The sequence below is a fragment of the Panthera onca genome, chromosome C2, assembly GCF_046562875.1.
Source record: "Panthera onca isolate mPanOnc1 chromosome C2, mPanOnc1 haplotype 2, whole genome shotgun sequence".
Classification (NCBI taxonomy): domain Eukaryota; kingdom Metazoa; phylum Chordata; class Mammalia; order Carnivora; family Felidae; genus Panthera; species Panthera onca.
This window is the reverse complement of record NC_138347.1, coordinates 141,920,312-141,940,249: the sequence shown is the minus strand read 5'-3', so window position 1 is coordinate 141,940,249 and position 19,938 is coordinate 141,920,312. Positions and strand designations below refer to the sequence as shown.

Sequence of the window (19,938 nt, the reverse complement as noted above, 5' to 3'; positions counted from 1 at the left end):
CATATTTTCATAAGGGACCATGACACGTTCAACACCTACATTTCATTTTTATAATACGCTTTCTTGCTTCAAAGAACATAGCCGAAAATTATCTCATAGGTTGTTTTGGGTGACGTTTTTAACAGACGATGCTTTCTATCACTATTTTCTAGGACACACTAAGATAGCTTATGACAGGGTTCAAATAAATTCTCCCTTAAAACCACTTAACAGGCCGACACATCTAACTACTTATTAATGATCTGAACTGAGAGGCATCAGAAATGGATCTGCATTAACTGAACAAATGCGGGAACCGGTCTCGGGAGTCATGTATAGATGAAGCTAATTGCATCGCAATATTAAGGTCCCCCTGAAGAGTTTATCTCAACACCAAATGATTCAGTTCAATATTCCACTTCTAATCAGGATCCCCATAACTTCTAAAAAAGCAATTATTGCACTAATAAATGACATCCTATTATCTGTTCAAATTTCCTGCACATAAAGTTGATTAAAACTGGGGCATTAAAATACATATCATCTCAGATACAAAATTCTTTGCTTATGTGCTGTTAATATATGCTAAAAACCACGTCGATACCAGCCTAACAGAAAAGTTACGAGGGGATACTTTTTGGAATACTGTGTTCAAGGAAGAGGGAGAGGAAATTATGCTTTGTCACCTGGGGATCCTTGCTATCTTCTCAGGTCTGAGAACGCTAAGCGCGATTACGCCAACGTTTAGCCAAAGCCACCGTTCTCAACAAAATGATGCCCCACTTAGGCTGCAAAGAAGTTTTTTGGTTTGGTTTTGTTTTTCCAGGTGTGCGCTCATTTGAGTGGCCTGAAAATAACTTTGAAACCAATTTAATCCTCACTGTGTGGGTTTTCTTGATTCCTAAAAAGAACTAAAACACCAGAAGCCCGCAGAAAACCGTATGTAGGAAGTGTTGGGAAGCGTGTGGGCTTTGCTGCCAGATGACCCTGGATTTGGATCCCTCTTCTGCCAGTAATTTAACGGCCATGCAGTTTTCCTTACTTCTCTGAGCCCTCGTATCTCTTTCATGAAAACGCAGACCATCCTCAAATTCCTGTGGGCGAAAGGGAGGTAATGTTTGCAACTTGCCTGGCACCCGGTAAGCGCTCAGCAAGTAAGAGCCAACCCCTACATCTCCACCACCCTCCCCCCGACACAACATTTCTTTCCATCTTCCTTAATCGAGGGCAGCCGTTCTTAACCAGCATCGGTTTCACCCCACAAGAGACATTTTGTCTCCAGACAGTGTGGCTGTCATAACTGGGGGCTGCGACTGGCATTTAGTGGGTAGAGGCCAGGGATGCTTCTAACCATGCGACAATGCACCAGCCTGCCCTGCTCCGCTCCCCTACCCCCAGTGAATTCTCTGGCCCAATTTATAAATAGTGCTGAGTCTGAAGAGCCCTGATCTAGGGTAAGGATGCTCCCTGTGTGGAGGCTTTAGGACGAAGCAGTGGGGCAGCAGATAAGATGATCTCCCACAGCGCCGGAGAATCGGGCCTGGCATCCCAGCTGACAGAAGGCATAACCCAAGAGCCTAACTCTGCCACATACTAGCAGTCCCTTTAGCTTCCGGAACCTCAGCTTCCCTGATCTGGAAAGTGGACACAGCAAGCATACTTACTACCCAGCAGGGTTTCCAATTTGTGAACTCTACACAAAATACAAACACAAAAATAATAGCTAACACTTATCAGAGTATTTGGGAAAAGATGGGTTAAGGCTGATCTTAAGAATGCGACTAACAGAGCCCCTGGGTGGCTCGGCTGGTTGAGTGTCTGACTCTTGATTTAGGCTCAAGTCACGATCTCATGGTTTGTGAGTTCGAGGCCCCCGTTGGGCTCTGCACTGACAGCATGGAGCTGCTTGGGATTCTCTCTCTTCCTCTCTCTCTCGGCCCCTCACCCACTCACACCCACTCACTCACGCTCTCAAAATAAATACTTAAAAAAAAAAAAAGAATGTGACTCATATTGTTACCTGAGAAAATGACAGAAACGTCTCTAGAGTCTAGTCAAATATTAACATTGCGACAATATTAATAGCTAACCTTTGTGCAGCATGTACTATGAGCCAACCACTGCCCCCATTAGATTCTAGGCATATTCCATATATTAACTCATTTGACCCTAGGAGATAGGCAGACTGGGTATTTCATCTTTACAGGCAGGAAACCGGGGGCACTGTGGTTATGTAACTGTTCAAGACCACACAGATGAGAACCCAGGAGCAGGGATTAGAAGGCAAATGGTCTGGGGTTCAGGAGGAGTGTTCAACCCCGGTGTTGGCGGAAGACAGGGACATCCTTATGACCACACAGAACTCCTTCGGCAAGAGGCTGGCACATCCCGGTCAGCGAGTTTCAGAATATATAGACTACGTCTAAGACGGACACACAGTTGTCCCAGCATAAGGACCCAAAGTAAAACTGGAAATCTAAAAGAGAAAGCAGCTAAGGGTACAGAAATAATGCCCTCCTTTCTTTCCAGTCAGAGCAATAAAGTAGGAAAGTCCCCCAGAAGCAAACACAGGAATTAGAAGGTACACACACACACACACACACACACACACACACACACACCCCTCCCACATCTTCCCTGCTGAGAAACCAACCCCCAGCAGGCAGATTGGCAGCAGCTAAAACCAAGGTTCCAGAGGCCTTTGGCAGTGCTCCAAGGGCGTGTTTCTACACACTGTCAGGAGCAGTAACTCAGGCCAAATGTGGCCTGCTCAACTGCCAGATTTGGGGGCTGGCGGTGGGGGATGGAGGGGACAGCTCTGGACGCCCCGCCCCTAAGTTGGTTTTCTCTCTTGCCAGCGGGCCATATATACTCCTTTAGCCAAAGCTTAACTGGCACAAGAATGAAACCAACATCCAAAATTCTAAAGCTGTGCCACAGCCCCCTCAGTCATTGTCTACTGACTTCTAGAAGCAGAAAGACAGTGAACTCCTTCCCCGCACCTCCTAGTTCACTAACAGGAAGATATTGTTAGTGCCGGGGATAAGTATAGCACATCATCAGGTCAAAAGGGTGCACTTGGGTCGCATTTTAAAAGATTCTGGAGTTTCCACATGGAATTAAGCTTATGGAGATGCTGTAACTGTTGTGTTTTTTCTTTTGTAAGTGATTTTTCAAAATTTCTTGAGAAGAATGAGAGGTGCAGAGTGTTTGAATTGTGGTTCCTAAAAAAGAAATTGCTAAAGAAAAAACTTGAAAGAACAATGAAATTTTCCCCAATCTTCCAACTCTGAGCGGTCCCCAAGCTCAGGTCTTTTTTGGATATTCCTTCCTTCAAGGGAACTTTCCATCTTTACAGGTAAGTCAAGGCATGTGACTGGAAGTGTGAATTCTGAAGCCACCCGGCCTGGGTTGAAATCCTAATTCTGCTACTTACTATGTGACTGTGAGTGAGCAGCTTGACCTCTCTGAGCTTCCATTTCTCCTTGTAGAAAATGCGAGCGTGCCCCTCATCGGATCACTGTGGGCATCAGAAGATAAACCATTGTGAAGGGACGCAATGGCACGCACAAGCACCAGGTCGGTCACACGTCAGTGTTACACAAGCAGAAGTACCACCATCAAGGATCACACTTGGGCTGGCGAATCTCAGCGTTGTTCACCTTCTCATCGTTCTTGCACACGGTGGACTCACGTCTTGATTCGCTGACCCTCACTTCCACTTTCCTTTCCCAAATGGCCATCCCTCCTTCCAAAAGAGATTCTTGAAAGCCAGTACAAGTGAAGCAGTATGTGTCAGCGTTGCTGCCTTATGCTCTCTCTGAACAGTCCCTTCCTTCCCAGCCTCTCGGGCATTAAGCCAAAGTGCCACTACAGTCCTCTCTTCATGGGTTTCCCGGCCCACCCGCAGTCCCCGCGCAGAGGACCCCCGGAAACCGCTTCTTCACACCCCGCTCAGGGCTCCTCAGTGCCTGAAAGAGCGCCCAGTACACAGGAGGGACTCAATGAACGTCAGATGAAAAAAAAAACGAGTGAAAGAATGAACTCTGCACAGAAATTCTTCCACGCGGCACCAAGATAACAAATGATGATTGTTGTGGCTGGTTCCGCGGTTATCTGCCAACAAGCGCGTATTACCTGGCGGTGGGACTGGAGATGTGTTTGCGCCCCCGCCACCCCGTGTGCTTCCTTGTGACAAGAGTGTGAAGGAGAGCAGGGATTATCCTCGTTATCCGTTTTTTCCCCTCCATTATTCACAGGAGGAAACTGAAGCACAGAGAAGTTAAGTGACTTAGCCAAGGTCACGCGGCTGGGCCATGGTTTGATCTAGAATGGGCCTCCTGAATCCACATACAGGCTTACTCTAAACGAGACACAAAGCTACTTGTTTCTATTCTAAGCCGTTTTATTAATGTGTTGATGTTTTAGGACAAGGTCAGCAAGCTTTTTCTGTAAAGGGCCAGGTAGTAAATATTTTCGGTCTTGTGGACCATATGGTCTCCGTCACAGCGATTCAACTCTGCCACTGTAGGGAGAAGGGAGCACTAGACAAGACGTAAATGAACAGGCGTGGCATGTACCAATAAAACATTATTTAGAAAAGCATATTCCGAGCCAGATTTGGCTTAGTTTCCTGACCCCTGCTTTAAGATAAAGGAAATTAAAACTATCCCTTCTTATGGTAACTGTACATGTTACTATAAAATCCATGCTTTCCTTTGCTTCCAGGGTAAAGATAGAGTATGACAGCCATATGTCACAGAGATGTGGGAAATATTTTAAGGATGCTAACGCTATAGAGCATACAGTATTTATATGCACTATAAATGTGTAAGGTCCGCACATTTCCTTCAAAACTAACCTCATGTACACATTTTTATTAGTTAGGGAGGTCAATATGTCTATCATAAATACATTTTAAAATTCCTTCCTACATATTCTCTCTACTGGGATTATTTATCGTGGCTTGTTCCCTGGCCCCGAGCCAGGCAGAATATGGGAGTTTTAATACCTTTAATCCATTACATGGATTTTTTTTTTTTTTTTAGAGCTCCATAAGACAAACTAAAATGCACTCTCATGGTCATATATGCAATAAACCTGATATGCCACTTAATATTTCATGCCCCATTTTATATTTCAGTTGTGACGGTCCCCAGCTTTCAACATGCACCATGACATATTTTCAGCCATCTTTTTGCTCTGATTTTGTGTGTTTGTTTAGAAAATGAACAGATCATAAACAACAAATCTTCATGGACTCTGAGGGGGGACTACTACTGCTCCCTAATATTCTGAAGGGGCACTGAAATGACTGTTCGCTGACGTAGGCCACCCAGTTCCTTGCAATGTGAACTGGTCACGTTTATTTTTATTAGGCCATGCTACACCGCATTGACAAGGAGGTGTACATTTATTTTTATGGCTCGTCGTATGGTAAGTGGTCTCCAAAGATGGCCTGGTCAATGAGCCACACCTCCAGGAATCCACACCAACGCGTAAGGCCCTTCCTCTTGAATCTGAGCTGTTACTATGATTTCATTCTGATCAACAGAAAGTGGCAAGAGTGATGCTGTGTTGCACGTAAGGCCGGACCCTAAGAAGCCTGGCAGCTTCCATATGGGTTTCCTGGAATGTTTATTCTAGAGGAAGCCAGGTACGGAGCCCCGTGACCACCGTGCTGTAGGGAAGCCCATGTCATAAGCGGAGGCCACGTGGAGAGAGAGATGCCATGGCAGCCTCCAGCTGTTGCTGCGATGTCAGCTGCGGAAGCGGACATGTGAATGGAGAAGGCTTCTGGAACATCCACCGGGGTCAAATCCATAGACAAGTCTAACCTCAGTCACTTCTTCTTATTTTTTTTTTTTAAGTTTATTTATTTATTTTTGAGAGAGAGAGAGCTCAAGCAGGAGAGGGAGAGAAGGAGAGACAGAATCCCAATGCAGGCTCCGCGCCATCAGTGTGGAGCCCGATGTAGGGCTCGACCTCATGAACCGTGAGATCGTGACTGAGCCGAAACCAAGAGTCGGACGCTCAACTGACTGCACCATCTAGGTGCCCCAGCCTCAGTCGCTTCTGACTGCAGCCACATGCAGGACCCCAAGAGAGACAGAACCTTGAAACTTAATAATAAATTGTGCCTTAAGCTACACAGTATTGAGTTGGCCTGTTACATAGCAATATGTTAATTCTATAATTATTAATTAAAGATTATTTGGGGGGGGCGCCTGGGTGGCTCAGTTAGTTAAGTGACTGACTCTAGCTCAGGTCATGATCTCGTGGTTCATGAGTTCGAGCCCCGCGTCGGACTCTGTGCCGACAGCTCAGAGCCTGGAGCCTGCTTCCCATTCTGTGTCTCCCTCTCTCTGCCCCTCCCCTGCTATGCTCAGTCTGTCTCTCTCTCTCTTTCTCTCAAAAATAAATAAACATTAAAAAAATATTTTTAAAGATTATTTTGGTGGATCCACAAAGAACCCGCAGAAAGGCTCATTTCAACTCTTTTAGAACCTGGGAGACAATAATTTGACATGGACTGTACACTTTGCATGCATTCCTGCCAGATACAAGGGCAATGGAATAATTCCATCTAAAAAATAATGAAGAAGTTCTGCATAAAAGGAGTGTGCTGATTGCTCAGCTACATATTCCAAGACAGTAATGATTCAAATATCATAGAACAAGGCCCTTTAAAATTGTTTTTAGGGGCGCCTGGGTGGCTCGGTCGGTTAAGCATCCGACTTCGGCTCAGGTCATGATCTCACGGCCCGTGAGTTCGAGCCCCGCGTCGGGCTCTGTGCTGACAGCTCAGAGCCTGGAGCCTGTTTCAGATTCTGTGTCTCCCTCTCTCTCTGCTCCTCCCCTGTTCATGCTCTGTCTCTCTGTGTCTCAAAAATAAAATAAACATTAAAAAAATTTAAAAAAATAAATAAGTTTGCTTTTAAAAGTTGGCTGTCATGCAATGTGTCTCCCCCCCCCCCCCAAACTGCTTATAAAGCTCATTCATACCCACCTGAGCCCACATGTGAACACCACCTGCCTATCACCTGCACACACCCTCTTTTATTTTGAGATGCAGATGTCTGCTTATAGGGTCGTTGTATTTTTATTTGTTCCTCCAGGGGACAGATTGAATTCTCCTCCCCACGCTGGACATTGCCGTTCAAAATAATAGCAAAAGACTTGCAGGTAATGGGCTATAATACTCACTTGATACTCACTAAAGGAGGGTTTAGATCACTTGCTCTCTGTTACCTTTCGCGAAACATCTGTTTCATATGCGCCAGTTAAAAGTGCATACATCTGTAAATAATAAGCCTGTGTGTGCACATAATTTAATGAATTAGGACATAAAAAGGAATTGAACAGTAGGGGCACAGCAATTAGAGTAACTGCCCATTTTGTTAAAAATGTATTGTTTCCAGCTTTCACTTGGAAACCCTTTTATTATTCTGTGGGTTCTGAGGCTTCCAACCTTCTTATTGCCCCTTCCTGCAAAGCACATAGGAGTTTACTTCGCAGAGTTGGCAGAGGGAAGGCAACCCACATAATGCAAAGCCGGGATGGGAACTTGCAACTGGCTGGCTTCTACTTGGGAGACCGGAGTTGGGTACCTGATCTAGTCTGTGCCTGGTAACTCTCATCCGTAAAATGGTGCAATAACAGGGCTTCCCAGATGACATCGTTCATTCTGTGTACTTGGCAGGCAGTAAGAGCTTCATCAATAATAATTATGATGATGGTGGTTTTGCATCCTAATGAAAATCCATCACGACTTGTGCCCAGGTCCAGGGAACAAACCTCGTTCAAAAGTTTCTCTTCGTTGTTAATCTGGTCTTATGTCTATTTACCTTCATCATTTCTAGGGATCGACAATAAAAAGGGGGGAGGAGGGACCATGTCCTGGTTAACAGGAGGGACCATCAGAAAATCTGCTTCTCGGATATCAAAACGAACGCCAGAAGCCCAAGGAAATATCCTGTGCCCATTCAGGACAGTTTTCTGGCTAACGCGTTCATAAGTGCTCGCCATAACCGCCAACCTGAACTTCCCAAGTTTTGACAGCTCCCTGGAAGTTTACCTTCAGGTGTTCTGAGTGACTCTAAAACATACAAATGTATCAAGGCGGAAACCATTTGGGATGTTCTGAACTGTACGTTTGCTACTACTGAACTATTCTCAGCTTAGCTCCTGAGCACCTACTGTGTGCCAGGCACCAGGTTGCAAAGCAGAGCACACATACATGAGCAGAAGAAGGTCCTCCTGGGAGAGACAGGATGGCATTTTCTAGAACACATGGTGAGCCTTCCACAGAGTGTGGCCGGTTCCTCTCTGCCTCCCTTAAGTTTAAGGCGTTTCAACTGAGTTGAAAGTAGCTTGGAAATGTTGGAAGATACTCTGTCCATTTGAAAGTCAACAAGGACACAGGAGCACAGGAATAGAATGTGATGCCATAGCGATGTGAGGACTGCAAGAAATATAATTGAAGTCCAGCCCACTGGGATTCTGTGAAAATCCTGGTTTAGCTCTGTAAAATGTTAGTAAAGTAAGTGCTATGCATTTGCCAGGCCCCAGGAAAAATAGTTCCACCCAGAAGGAAAACACATTAAACAATGACTGAAATCCCCACCCTCTGGTATTCTGTTTACGTTCTCCTGCAGTCTATTTACCCTCTACATAAAGAGATAATTAAAGCTCCTTAATAGCAATAGGAAAGAAGAATAATGGCGAAAGGGAAAGAGAACAAATATTGAAAAAATATTAATGGCTGGAGTATACAGAGCTGCGTTGTTCAATACAGCAGCCACTAGCCACGTGTAGGTATTGAAACCTTAACAGGTTAAAATTAAATAAAATAAAAAATTCAGTTCCTCAGATATATTAGGCCCATATCCAGTGCCACACAAGGCTGGCGGCTACGATACTGGGCAACACAGAACTACAGATCATTTCCATCACTCTAGGAAGTTCTGGACAGTGCTGATATCTAGTACACTCAAACGGCGGTGTGCTTGACCATATCCACCGACTTAACCACAGTTAATTGAGGTACTAAGTACACAGTTAATTGACCAGGTACTAAGTAACATACTAAGACTGGAAAACAGAAGGACACAATATCTCATCCCCAAAACGTCCCAAGTTAGTAAGGGAGCCCAGTCAATAAAACAAAACAGAAACACACACACACACACACACACACACACACACACACAGGAGAAATGGTTAGAAACACAGAAAACAAACTGGTAACTTTAATGGTACATATGGTAACGGGTATCCGAGTGCTTCCCATAAAATCTTTGAGCTTTTCTGTGTTAAAAAAAGTTTTTCATAAGAAAATAAGGGGGAAGGTATCTATTTACTGAATATTACCTATCAGGTACTTTAAATACACTCTTATCTAAGTCTATGGTAAGCTTGCAAGGTAAGCATTGTGCCTCCATTTTATAGATGGAACAACTGAGGGAACTGGAGCTCTAGCTTCCACAGCCGAGGCAGCGCGTGGAGAATGCCCAACTCCACCATCGACACACTGCATAGGACCACGCCGTACCCCCCGAACACGTGACGGCATCTTACAGGTTCCATTCAGAACCTACTGCGTGACTTCTACTAAGTCACTTCAATGCATCTATCTGTCTCCATTTCCTCAAAATACGTAATTCAGTAACAATTAGATTTCAAACAAACAAACAAAAACAGGTAGAACATGGCTTATAAAACTCCAAAACAGATGGGGCGCCTGGGTGGCTCAGCTGGTTGGGCAACTGACTTTAGCTCAGGTCATGATCTCGCAGTTTGTGAGTTCGAGCCCCGCGTCGGGCTCTGTGCTGATGGCTCGGAGCCTGGAGCCTGTTTCGGATTCTGTGTCTCCCTCTCTCTCTGACCCTCCCCCATTCATGCTCTGTCTCTCTCGGTCTCAAAAATAAATAATAAAACGTTAAAAAAAAAATAAAAAAAAAAAAACAACTCCAAAACAGAGAGCAATACATTACATTTCAGATATCACTGAAATCACTGAAATAAGAGCATTATGGGAGAGGCTAACAACCGTCGTAATTATTTCTGTAAACTTCATCAAGCAGTAATAGTTTTCTTAGGTTTGGGACCCTCTAAAGAAAACAGATACTTTAAAACAGGCGGCGAATTCCAAAAGGGCAATTTAACTTCATCCTCTCTTAGGAAGCTTCCCCCCCGCCCCGCACCCCGCTTTTTTTTTTTAAGTAACGGATGATATAATAGTGATCCTTAACTATGAGGCACCCCCAGCAGGCATCATTAGCAGTGGTCTCTAGAGGAGGGTGACAGGTGACCTTGGAGAAGACGCAAAGCCTCATTTCTCATCTCTCACCTTCCTGCGATTCCCCGGTAAACACAAGACTCAAGCAGACCCTGACTCCTGTGAGGTACGGAGGGAGGGAAGGGGCCAATGCAGAATTCAGCCACAAACAGGATGGGACACGGGACAAAAGAGGCCGTGGCTGCTATCAGAGAAATAACGCAGTCAGAGGAACTTATGCGAGTTACGGTTCCTTACTTCTCTCTTTTCTACATCTCCCCCACGCCAACACGGTCCGGGGCCCCTTCTCGGGTTTATTAGGGCATAGGACACGTTCCAGGAACTCTTCACGCAGCTGATGCAGATGACAGACCTAAACTGGAAGTGAGTCGGTCCACACAGACGATGGGGAAAAGCCCTTCCCGTGGTTTCAGCCTCAGCCCTACAACTTACTGTGTGACTTCAGACCTACTCCTCACCTTCTCTGAGACACAACTGCCTCTCCTGTAAAACGAGGAGCATCGTACCTTCCACGCCGGATTAGCGGTGAGGGCCGACTGGCGATGAGGCATCGACAGGCGGCAGAGGAGGACCGTGGAAAACGTGTAACCAGCCAAAAACCGACGAACGAAAACCCCTCTGTGGTGCTTCAGTGCAGTCTCTATCGTCAGAAGACAATCGTTTCTTTCTTATCAGAAGGCACGCGTGTGACGATCGTTAACGGGGAACAGAGGATGGCCGCACTTCCTCTGTCACTGCCCCGTCGAGAGGCAGAGTTTGGGGATGCGGGCTGGCCCCGGTGCCTGCTTCGCCCACAGAGGCGCGAGTGGCTCCGTGCCAGCTCTGGATCTGGCCCTTCAGAGGGCTGGGGGCTTCCGCTTCCTCCCTCCCTCTCCGATCATTGCTGCCCTGCTGGGACAAGCACGAGCCTCGTGCAGCCGCTCGAGTCGACAGGCCCAGCTGAGCTCCCTGCCAACGAGAGAGCGACGCGGACCGCCAGCCAGGGGAGTGAGCCTGCCGGGACTTGGAGAGACGCAGGCCTCAGCTGACAGCGTGGGGAGCAGAAGACCTGCCCAGCTGAGCCCGGTCCATCTACAGACTAATGAGATAATAAATTGTTAGGCCACTAAGTTTCGGGGGCGGCTTGGCACGGAGCAGGAAGTCATGGGAACAATGATCGAGAGATAAGCGATCGTTTTCTTAAAAGCCAGTCTAATCAGACCCACCCCAAAAGAACATTATTTAACAAGCACTCCGGAAATATCCGCATAAGGATCTTCCAGAAGCAACTTTGGAAGCTATGCGCTCATTCCAGCGCTCCCTACACCACGTTTGGAAATTACCCGTGAGGCCTCCACTCGGGAGAACCTCTTGCCTGCTCCTGTGGCAAAGATGTTCCACCCGCCCGATCCCTCACCTGCAGCAGCTGTGGTTCTCGGGGGTGTTTCCGTTCTTTCCGTGATCAGACTCACGTTCAAAGTCCCGAGGAGATACTTGTGTTGGTGTTATATAAGAGGGTCGTGTCACGGGGACTTGTGTATGCAATTTCTCCATACATTAGGAGTCCAGAGAGAGCAGGGACAGGGTAGGAATCATGTTGGTGTCACCCAGAGAAGAGAACACATCAGGGAGCCTGGGATACGGCAGACACCCAAGAGCTGTTTGGTGAGTGACCCCACAAGATCGAATCCACCGGTGAGCAATGAAAACGGACTGTACCCCAGACAGCATCTCTGGGTGAAGTCGCACTGTGACAGTTTCATAGGTGACAAGGTTCCCCTGTAAAAGTCGGTCCTCTGTAGTAAATCTGGGGGCTTGGTGAATGGATGCCACCGAATCAGGGCCCGTGTTACCCAAATGGTGACAGAAACGGGAAGGACTGTGACCCAGGCTATGAGCTACAGACAGAGGAACCTTTTAGTCGAGGAAAAGAGGTACCAACTAAAAAAGCAGCTTCGCTATGAGCAGAGACACGTGAGCCACAGGTGTCATGCTGGAGTCAGAGCACAATTCTACTCCGTGGCTTCTGTTATGTTTTCTGGGCGAGAACAGACTCCTCATTTACATGAGCTCTGATCTTTCTACAAATCCTGCACCGTAGACATCATTATTCCCATTTCATAGCTGTGGAAATCGATCCTGGGTCAAGGCGGGCTACTTTCATTATCTCAGACCATCGGGCAGTGGCAGGGAATACAGGTGCAGAGGTACATGGGAGGGTACGAGATGTGAGTGGGCACGCAGAGCAGAAGCAGTAAAACTTTCAGAGAGTGACAACTCTTCACAGCCTCCGGTCTGACAGCAAGAAAATCATTATACCTTCTTGTGGTATAGGTATACAGCTCTGGATGGACAGGTGATAGGAGAACCTTTGTAAGAGTACGTGCAACTTGGGGCCACTAGAAGCCCAGCATGGGTTTCTGGAAACTCTTGCCCAAGTAGCAGAGAGATGCCCTGTTCATCTACATCCTCCAACTTTCTCTGCAAATCCAAACCTGTTCATCCTATCTCTAATTCCTATTGTTCCCTCTGATAAGCAGGGCCCCAGTGAACAATTAAAGCTTTCAATAAATAATCTCTAAGCACATTCATTTGATTGACTGTTATTTGATACAGCAGTTAGTTTCAATGGGGCAGTTAATATTGATCACATAAAGTACTCCAGACAAACATGAAACAGTTCCAGAACTCCATGGATTATTACCCTTTATCTGCCAGTCATCTGGGTTACTTGTAATGGTCACGGAATTTAAAATCAATAATAACAATTAGTGTTCTGTACACCAAAACGGATGAATCATGTGAAATGGGTTTTCATATAAAATCAAAGGTAAGGCAGACTGCACCCTGGAAAAAGGCTCTCTGAATTTCCGGTACACATTTGGCAAGGTACTTTCGGGCAAGTGTTCCAAACGGGCAGCAGGAGAGAAAGAAAGGTATTTAGGAGGAGAGGTGGCCATAAAAGCCCACGTGAAACCCCTGACAGTCCTCATCCAAAGAGATGAAGTATAAAAGATAAAAGTGACCAAAAGGAGTGCTAACCAGCACAGTGAAATTAATGGGACTGGCAATTTGCTTCCTCTGAGATGCGCTTCTAGCTACCTTTTTCGGCTTCTGATTCATAGGCATTAATTGTGATTTTTTCGTAATAAAATGGCAGCAACGGTATTTTAGCACCATGGCACCAGTGCTGTTAATGTCTGGATAATTAAAATGCAAAGCAACAGAGAAACGTTTCATCATTAAACTGTAACCAGCGCACTATGTGAAATCATCCATTCCAAAGACTTGTTTTTCATCAATTATTTGTTATTTATCTGATGTAAATATAAGAAGGACTAATTAAAATGTATGCCTTTTTATACAGCTTCTTGTCATTAAAGCCAATGAAAGCATTCTGAGGACCATAATGAAATAATTATGTTTGCCTTTAAGAATTCTCTTCAATAACACATGGCAGTACTGAGCTAAATTAAAACATCAGGAACTAAATTTCGCTTGCCTCCATTTCCATTTTAGTTAATTATACCCCCAAGCTTTTCAATAGACCAGACCCTAAAAAATCTTTTGAAGCTGAAACAGGCTTCAGATCACCAGCCTTTTTATAATTATGGACCTTGATAACAAGACATAGGTACCGTAGCCCCAAAAGCTTTACAATTTTTGAGAGGAGGCGTGGGTTAGACGAGGTCTTCATTTGCTCTGGAAATCAGAGAAAAACTGAGATAAACGTGATCCAAATCTTCTCCTCCCAGTTAACGGATGTCCCTGTCTTATCTGGTCTTGCCTGCATTATTTCTACCCGAGTATTTTGGATTCAGCTATTTGGATTTTTCTGATTTGGTAAATTGTGATCTGTGGTGAACGGTAATTGATCAATAATAACAAAACCAAACATTTCACTACATCTGAGTCAAATTAGGAGAGTAACCCCTTATTCAATACTTAAAACAACAACAACAACAACGATTATCTTTAAGAAAAGAGTAGACTCACGAGAACCTATAAACTTGAAAAAATAAAAACCGGCTCTTTCATTCAAGTTTCTCCCCCAGACCTCAAATCGCAGATACTTGCAAAGGCAAGAATAATGTGAGTTTAAAAAAAAAGGAAGACTGAAAGAGGAGAGCAAACACTGCTGGGGGCTGTCAGGGCTGGTGGCAAATGAAATGGCTTTAGCAACGCTGTCTGTCATATGATGCGGATGGGGGTGGGAACTTGGTACTGAGGAAAGTAAATAGGAATACCAGGGATTAACTCTGACAATGTGAATTCCTTCCCATTTTGTTATACAGAGGGAGTTGGCGGGGTTCATGGGGGATAGGATTTGGGGACTGCTGCAGAGACCTTCTCCAGACACATCAGAGGGAAACTGTGGACAGCTGGGAAACAACGATCTATTCTAGGACAACGTAAAATTGCAATTATACTCTCAGAATCTGCTTTTATTAAAATCACTCCCACCCAAGTGACTCTTTGTTCTGTTTAGAGAAATTTCCTTTGGGGCGTGAGGGACGTACGTGGTCACCCACTGTCACTCCTGTTAAAATTAGCTTTCCTCGTGCCTCCACCCCCGCGCTGGTTCAGTGTGTCAGCAATGGGGGAGGCCTGCAGACTCCTGGAATCCATGTGCCCTGACTAGAGGAAATGCTTGGCCAGGCTGGCTTGCCTGGCTGACGTCAGTTCCTGTTATCCTCGCCTTATCGTGCAGGGGACCAAGAGTCTTATCTTACTGAATGGCCCCCCTTTCAGCTCCCCACCCTGCAAGTCCAGAGAAAAAAAGCAGGTCAGCAGTTCCATTGCCTGTTTGAATTCTCCTCTAAGAAGCTCTGAAAGCTCAAGATAAATAATATAATACCTGCAGACTCACCCTTACTGCTTCCTAGGTCGGGAGAACTTGCACAACTTTATTTTTTATTCATTTAAAGGGGCTCGGGGGTGTGGGGTGAGGCGGGGATTATGGTTCTTAACGACGAAGTGAGGAAGGCAGAAAGGAAAAGAGGAGAATTCGGGGCAACATATTGACTGATGAGGTTGTGTCATTAGATCTTACAGATGGGGAAGGTTATCTCATGTCCTATTTAACAAGAGGTACTTAGGCCAAGCCACTTACAGACAGGATACTGATAAATCTGGAACCTGAGTTCACTCCACTCTCCTCTCTCCATCACCGCCCGTTTCAACTTTTTAAGGAGAAGCTAGCCAAGAACTGATACAGCTTTGTTCATAGTAATTCAATTTAATAATTCTCTCCCTCCCCCCACTCCCAATACATACAACATGCTGGAATGAGAACCACAGTCATTGTACTTAAATCAGGTTTTGCAGGGGATGCCTTCTACTTACAGAACTACAGTGTGCCACAAAAGGAATTCATGTTCCAAAGGATGACCCAGAAGCACAAGGCGATCTTCAGTCATAATGGAAAAATTAAGCTGTGAGCGCTCTAGCTATATTGACCAGAGAATCCAAACAAAGACGTTCTGTGCCACTCCTGGGTTCAAGGGGCAGCCTTGGAAATCTCGTAATATTGAAATATCTGGCATATTTCAATGATTTATGTGGGAATCGTGGCAGTATATCTGAAAGTGGGTTACTCTAGAAAATCAGAGACGTACGATTGCCCTAACTACACTATAATTTGAAAGGCAAGATCCTACTTTAATATCTTTTGGAAAGGTTTTCAGCCAAGATTTTTCTGATTAACCTTCCTCAAAAGCTCCCATTTCTGAAAGAATGTATTTAATTGATAGTTAACTGAATCTCTAGTAGAACATTTAAAGTAGAAAAATGTCATTTAAAGATAAATTTATTGGCACTTACATGTAACTCAAACTCTATAGAAGATTCTTTTTAAGATGTTCTAAAATGAATACTGCATTTATTGTTTAATAAGCCCTATGTGATTTGAAGAGCGTTTTATATTTTGCACCTTGGTTTCACATCTCCATCTTTCTCCTTGAGAGTAACTCTCTGATTTAAAAAATTCCTAGCCTTTTATAAAAAAAAAAATCTGATTTCAAAGATTATAAATGCCTTCAGAGCAGAAGTTACAATCTTTATCATTCATCGTGTATTTCTCTTCCGAGATAGTTTACTGATGCTTGTGGAATGTACAAAAGGGAAAACGGTAAGATTTTCTTCCCTTTTCAATCATCCCAGGGGCTTAATATGTTGAAGGCAAATTACAAGCATCTGATATCCAGAAGAACTTTTACTTTTTTGTTTTAAAGAAAAGTTCATGACAATACTGACTGGTTATATATGGTCAGAGCCAGGCTTCCAGAAATGAGAAGAAAACTTTTGATTCAGATCAGTTAGCCTATCAGAAATGGCCATTCTGGTCATTTATCTAATTAGGACAAAAAAAAAAAAAAAAAGGCCTCTTTCAAAACAACGGCTTTGCATTTGGGCTGGCAAATCAAATTCTAACTGGCGCTTCCAGACCAATTCCATAGCCGAAGTTTAAGCGGACAGACGTGTACCTCTCCTGTTTTATTTTCTGGAATCTACAATTTTCTGGCGATAAAATTTAAACTCATGTGTTTTTTTTTTCCTTCTAGTTTACACATCAATACCTCCCTACCCAAAGTACCAAGTTATCAGCATATGTACAAAATTTTAGTATTTCTTTCTTTTTTTTTTTTTTTTTCCTACAGGGAAGGAAAACTTGGTGAAATTTCCGCTTATTTTCAGACGACCCTATCCTGCACTCTGAGATGTAAGCAAAAGTCCCTTTTCTTTCTCCTTTCTGATGGTATTAGTTACCACTGTCATGTGGCTGAGAAGCAGAAAATTATGTCCTACTTTAGAAAAACAATTGAGCCTTTTCATCGAAATATTTATTCAAAACCCCATTCAATTCATACGGTGGCTGTCAGTCTTTACTTAGTCTCTCTTTCAGTGGGTATCTTTGATTTTGCCACTTTGACCCCAATTTATATCTCACTAGGAGAGGATTTGGATACTGTTTAATACTTAAAATTCAGGTCCCAGGGCTTTGAGAAGGGAACTTTTCTTCCTTCCTTAATCACACATCACTGTTTGTTTTTAAAACAGATTTCTCCTCATTAATGGGCAAAATACTATTTCAAAAAGAAAATATTTCTTTTCTCTTTTTTCTTTTGATGTGCTGAGTATGTAGAGGACAGGGAAGAAGGCCAAGAAGTTGTCACACTCATGATTTCACCGAAAGCAACTATATTTAGACCACAAATATTAGGATTTATCCTATGCCCACTGAGCAATTAATGCTGGAAACATCTGGAGCAGGCCCTAAAACCAAGATAATCCATGAGGCATCTGAATACAAACTTTGTGACTATGATACCTTCCAGGGGCAGTCTTAAATCGTATTATTTATACCACATTCCCTTAGTAGCCCGCTAATCCTGACTTCAAATTTTTATAACAAGCAATTCACAGGCCCTACTCAAACCGGTAGCTGATTCGCATGCCATTTTTCTGTCATTAAAATTACAAAAGAAACTAAAAAGAATATTCTAACACCTTTCAAAGACAGCTTCTGGTGCGTTTTACATTCAAAGGGTTTACTCTGATTACTACACACACACACACACACACACACACACACACACACACACACATACACACACACGAAAAAACAGAATCTCAAGGCAGAAAATACTTTTGGTTGGATTTAGTACGATTTTTTTTTCTCCTTGCCCACTGTTTCCTCTGTGTTAAGAGCGTAAACAGATCTGCTTCTCGTCAAAACAGTCATTAAGTACAATGGAAAAGCTTGTGGTTTTTATGCTCTTTTTTATCCAAACGAAGCCCTAATATGCTTTTATTTCACAAGTCCTAAGTAGCTATGCCACCCTGAACCAAACACCATGTGGCAGACATTTGTTAGAATTTTTATTTATGCTTAAAAACTTAATCTCTTGAACAACTAAACACAGGGTCATAAAGTGGTTTATGGAGGATAAAGCAACTCTCTGCAGGGGCAAAAGCAATTTTTACAATTTATTCATTTAGCCTATAGCTGGGGTGTGCTTTTCCAGCCCTTGCGAAATTGACCACAATAAACACTAATTGCCTTGCTTACAAAAATAAGACACTGGAATTTCTGAAATCCCTTTGTCAAATGCCTTTATTTACTTTTTCTAATGCAAGTTTCTTTGATTAGCTGAACTTTGCTGTTATCGACACTTCTTGCTTATCGGCTGGCCCTAGGCAAATGACACATTCACCACTCGCTCTCCCCAGATAAGGCAAATCCCTTGTTTAACTTGTTCAAGAACAAACAAAGCTTTTCCCCCTACTCCTACAACTTAATAGGCATGTTTGGAGGGTTAATTACAAAGGGAGACTGTCTACTTGTAAAGGCTCTATTAAGTCTAATAGCTTTCCGCCAAGGGTCCTGAACATTTTTTTCCCCTTCGTTAAAAAATATGTCTTACAGAACTTTTTCTTGTACCAAAAAGTTTTCTCAAGAGCTCCGGTTCCCTGAGATTCCAAGTGAAATTGTTCACATTGTTTTAACTGCTACAGAGGACAGGTCTCAAAGATCTGTTGGTGGGTTGTACAATTATTTTGTAACTCAGTTTCTTTGACTTCTTCAGAAAGAACACAGGCAGCAGGAAAGAGAAGGCATTTGAGATGAAGACGCCTTCTGAAAATTATTTTCTTTTTGCCCTGGTTATGGCTCTAACAAATATTAAGTCAGACAGCCATTCGGTTGGCATCAAATGGTTATTGATTTTTCAGCTACAAACCTGTTGATTTCCTGGCCCAAGTAGCAAGTCTTTATTGCTAAGAAAAAGTTTCACAGAGAGCAATTTAAATCTGGTCACTGTCCCCGCTCTCTCCCTTTTCTTCTCCCTCTTTACATAAGCCACCATGTTATTAGGAAAACTCAATTTCTTCCAGTTAAACTTTGACCTCTTTGAAAACAAAGATTTAAAATGTCATTTTCAGGCTAATGCGCCAATGAATTGTCAAATAAAGTACTAAAAACATTTTGATAGATAGCTGAGCCATTTATCTAAATCACTGTCAGGGGGGCGATGCATCCTGCAGGCTCCCACCACAGCCACCCGAACGTGGGATTTTCTGGGACTTCTGGTCATTTCTCAAGCCTGCAGCCACACTACTGTTGACCAGATGCGTGCCTCGGCATCGTGTCAGGATCAGATAACCAAATAGTCAATATTTTTTTTAAAAACTGGGCTACTCCACTTAGATTTCCTTCCCTTTAAATGATGTCCAGGTTCTGGGCTGAATTGCAAGATATGGAAATAATGGATGGCTCAGCCCAAGGGGTGTTCATTGCCAGTAGTTTTCTAGCAAAACAGCAACTTCTTAGAGCAACAAAGTGACTCGGAAAGGTGGCAGCAGGGTCAATGCTAAGAAATATTGCCTTTCCTTAGCAAGGAAAACATTGGAAGCAGCAGCTTTAATGGGTGGTTTATGAACTGCAAGAGCAGGAGCCACCCTAATTAGGCTAAATTCCTTACAAGGACGATGTCATATTTTAATTACTTTGGACTGCTGAAACACACAAGGGGGGGATATATACAACTAGCAGCTAATCCAAAGAACAGCAAAGTTAAATTCCCCTCTGCATACATCTTAGTAAAAACTGCACAATGTGTCAAATCGCCTTACTTGAAGAATGTTTCAAAGTCCTGTGGTCACACTCTACTTCCCCCCTC

At 43.8% G+C, this 19,938-nt stretch overlaps 1 protein-coding gene across 7 annotated transcripts in view; it reads right to left on the bottom strand.

Moving 5' to 3' along the window:
• Positions 1-19,938, bottom strand: part of RARB (retinoic acid receptor beta) — a 672,606-nt gene that overhangs the window by 152,381 nt on the left and 500,287 nt on the right. Inside the window, exon 1 of one of the 7 annotated variants that reach the window (XM_060638525.3) lies at positions 10,738-11,150. The exons of the other annotated variants lie outside the window; for them this stretch is intronic. Coding sequence (XP_060494508.1) covers positions 10,738-10,780 — 43 coding nt within the window. The 5' untranslated portion in view covers positions 10,781-11,150. Of the gene's footprint in view, positions 1-10,737; positions 11,151-19,938 lie in introns of those variants that run through there. 7 annotated transcript variants of the gene reach the window in all.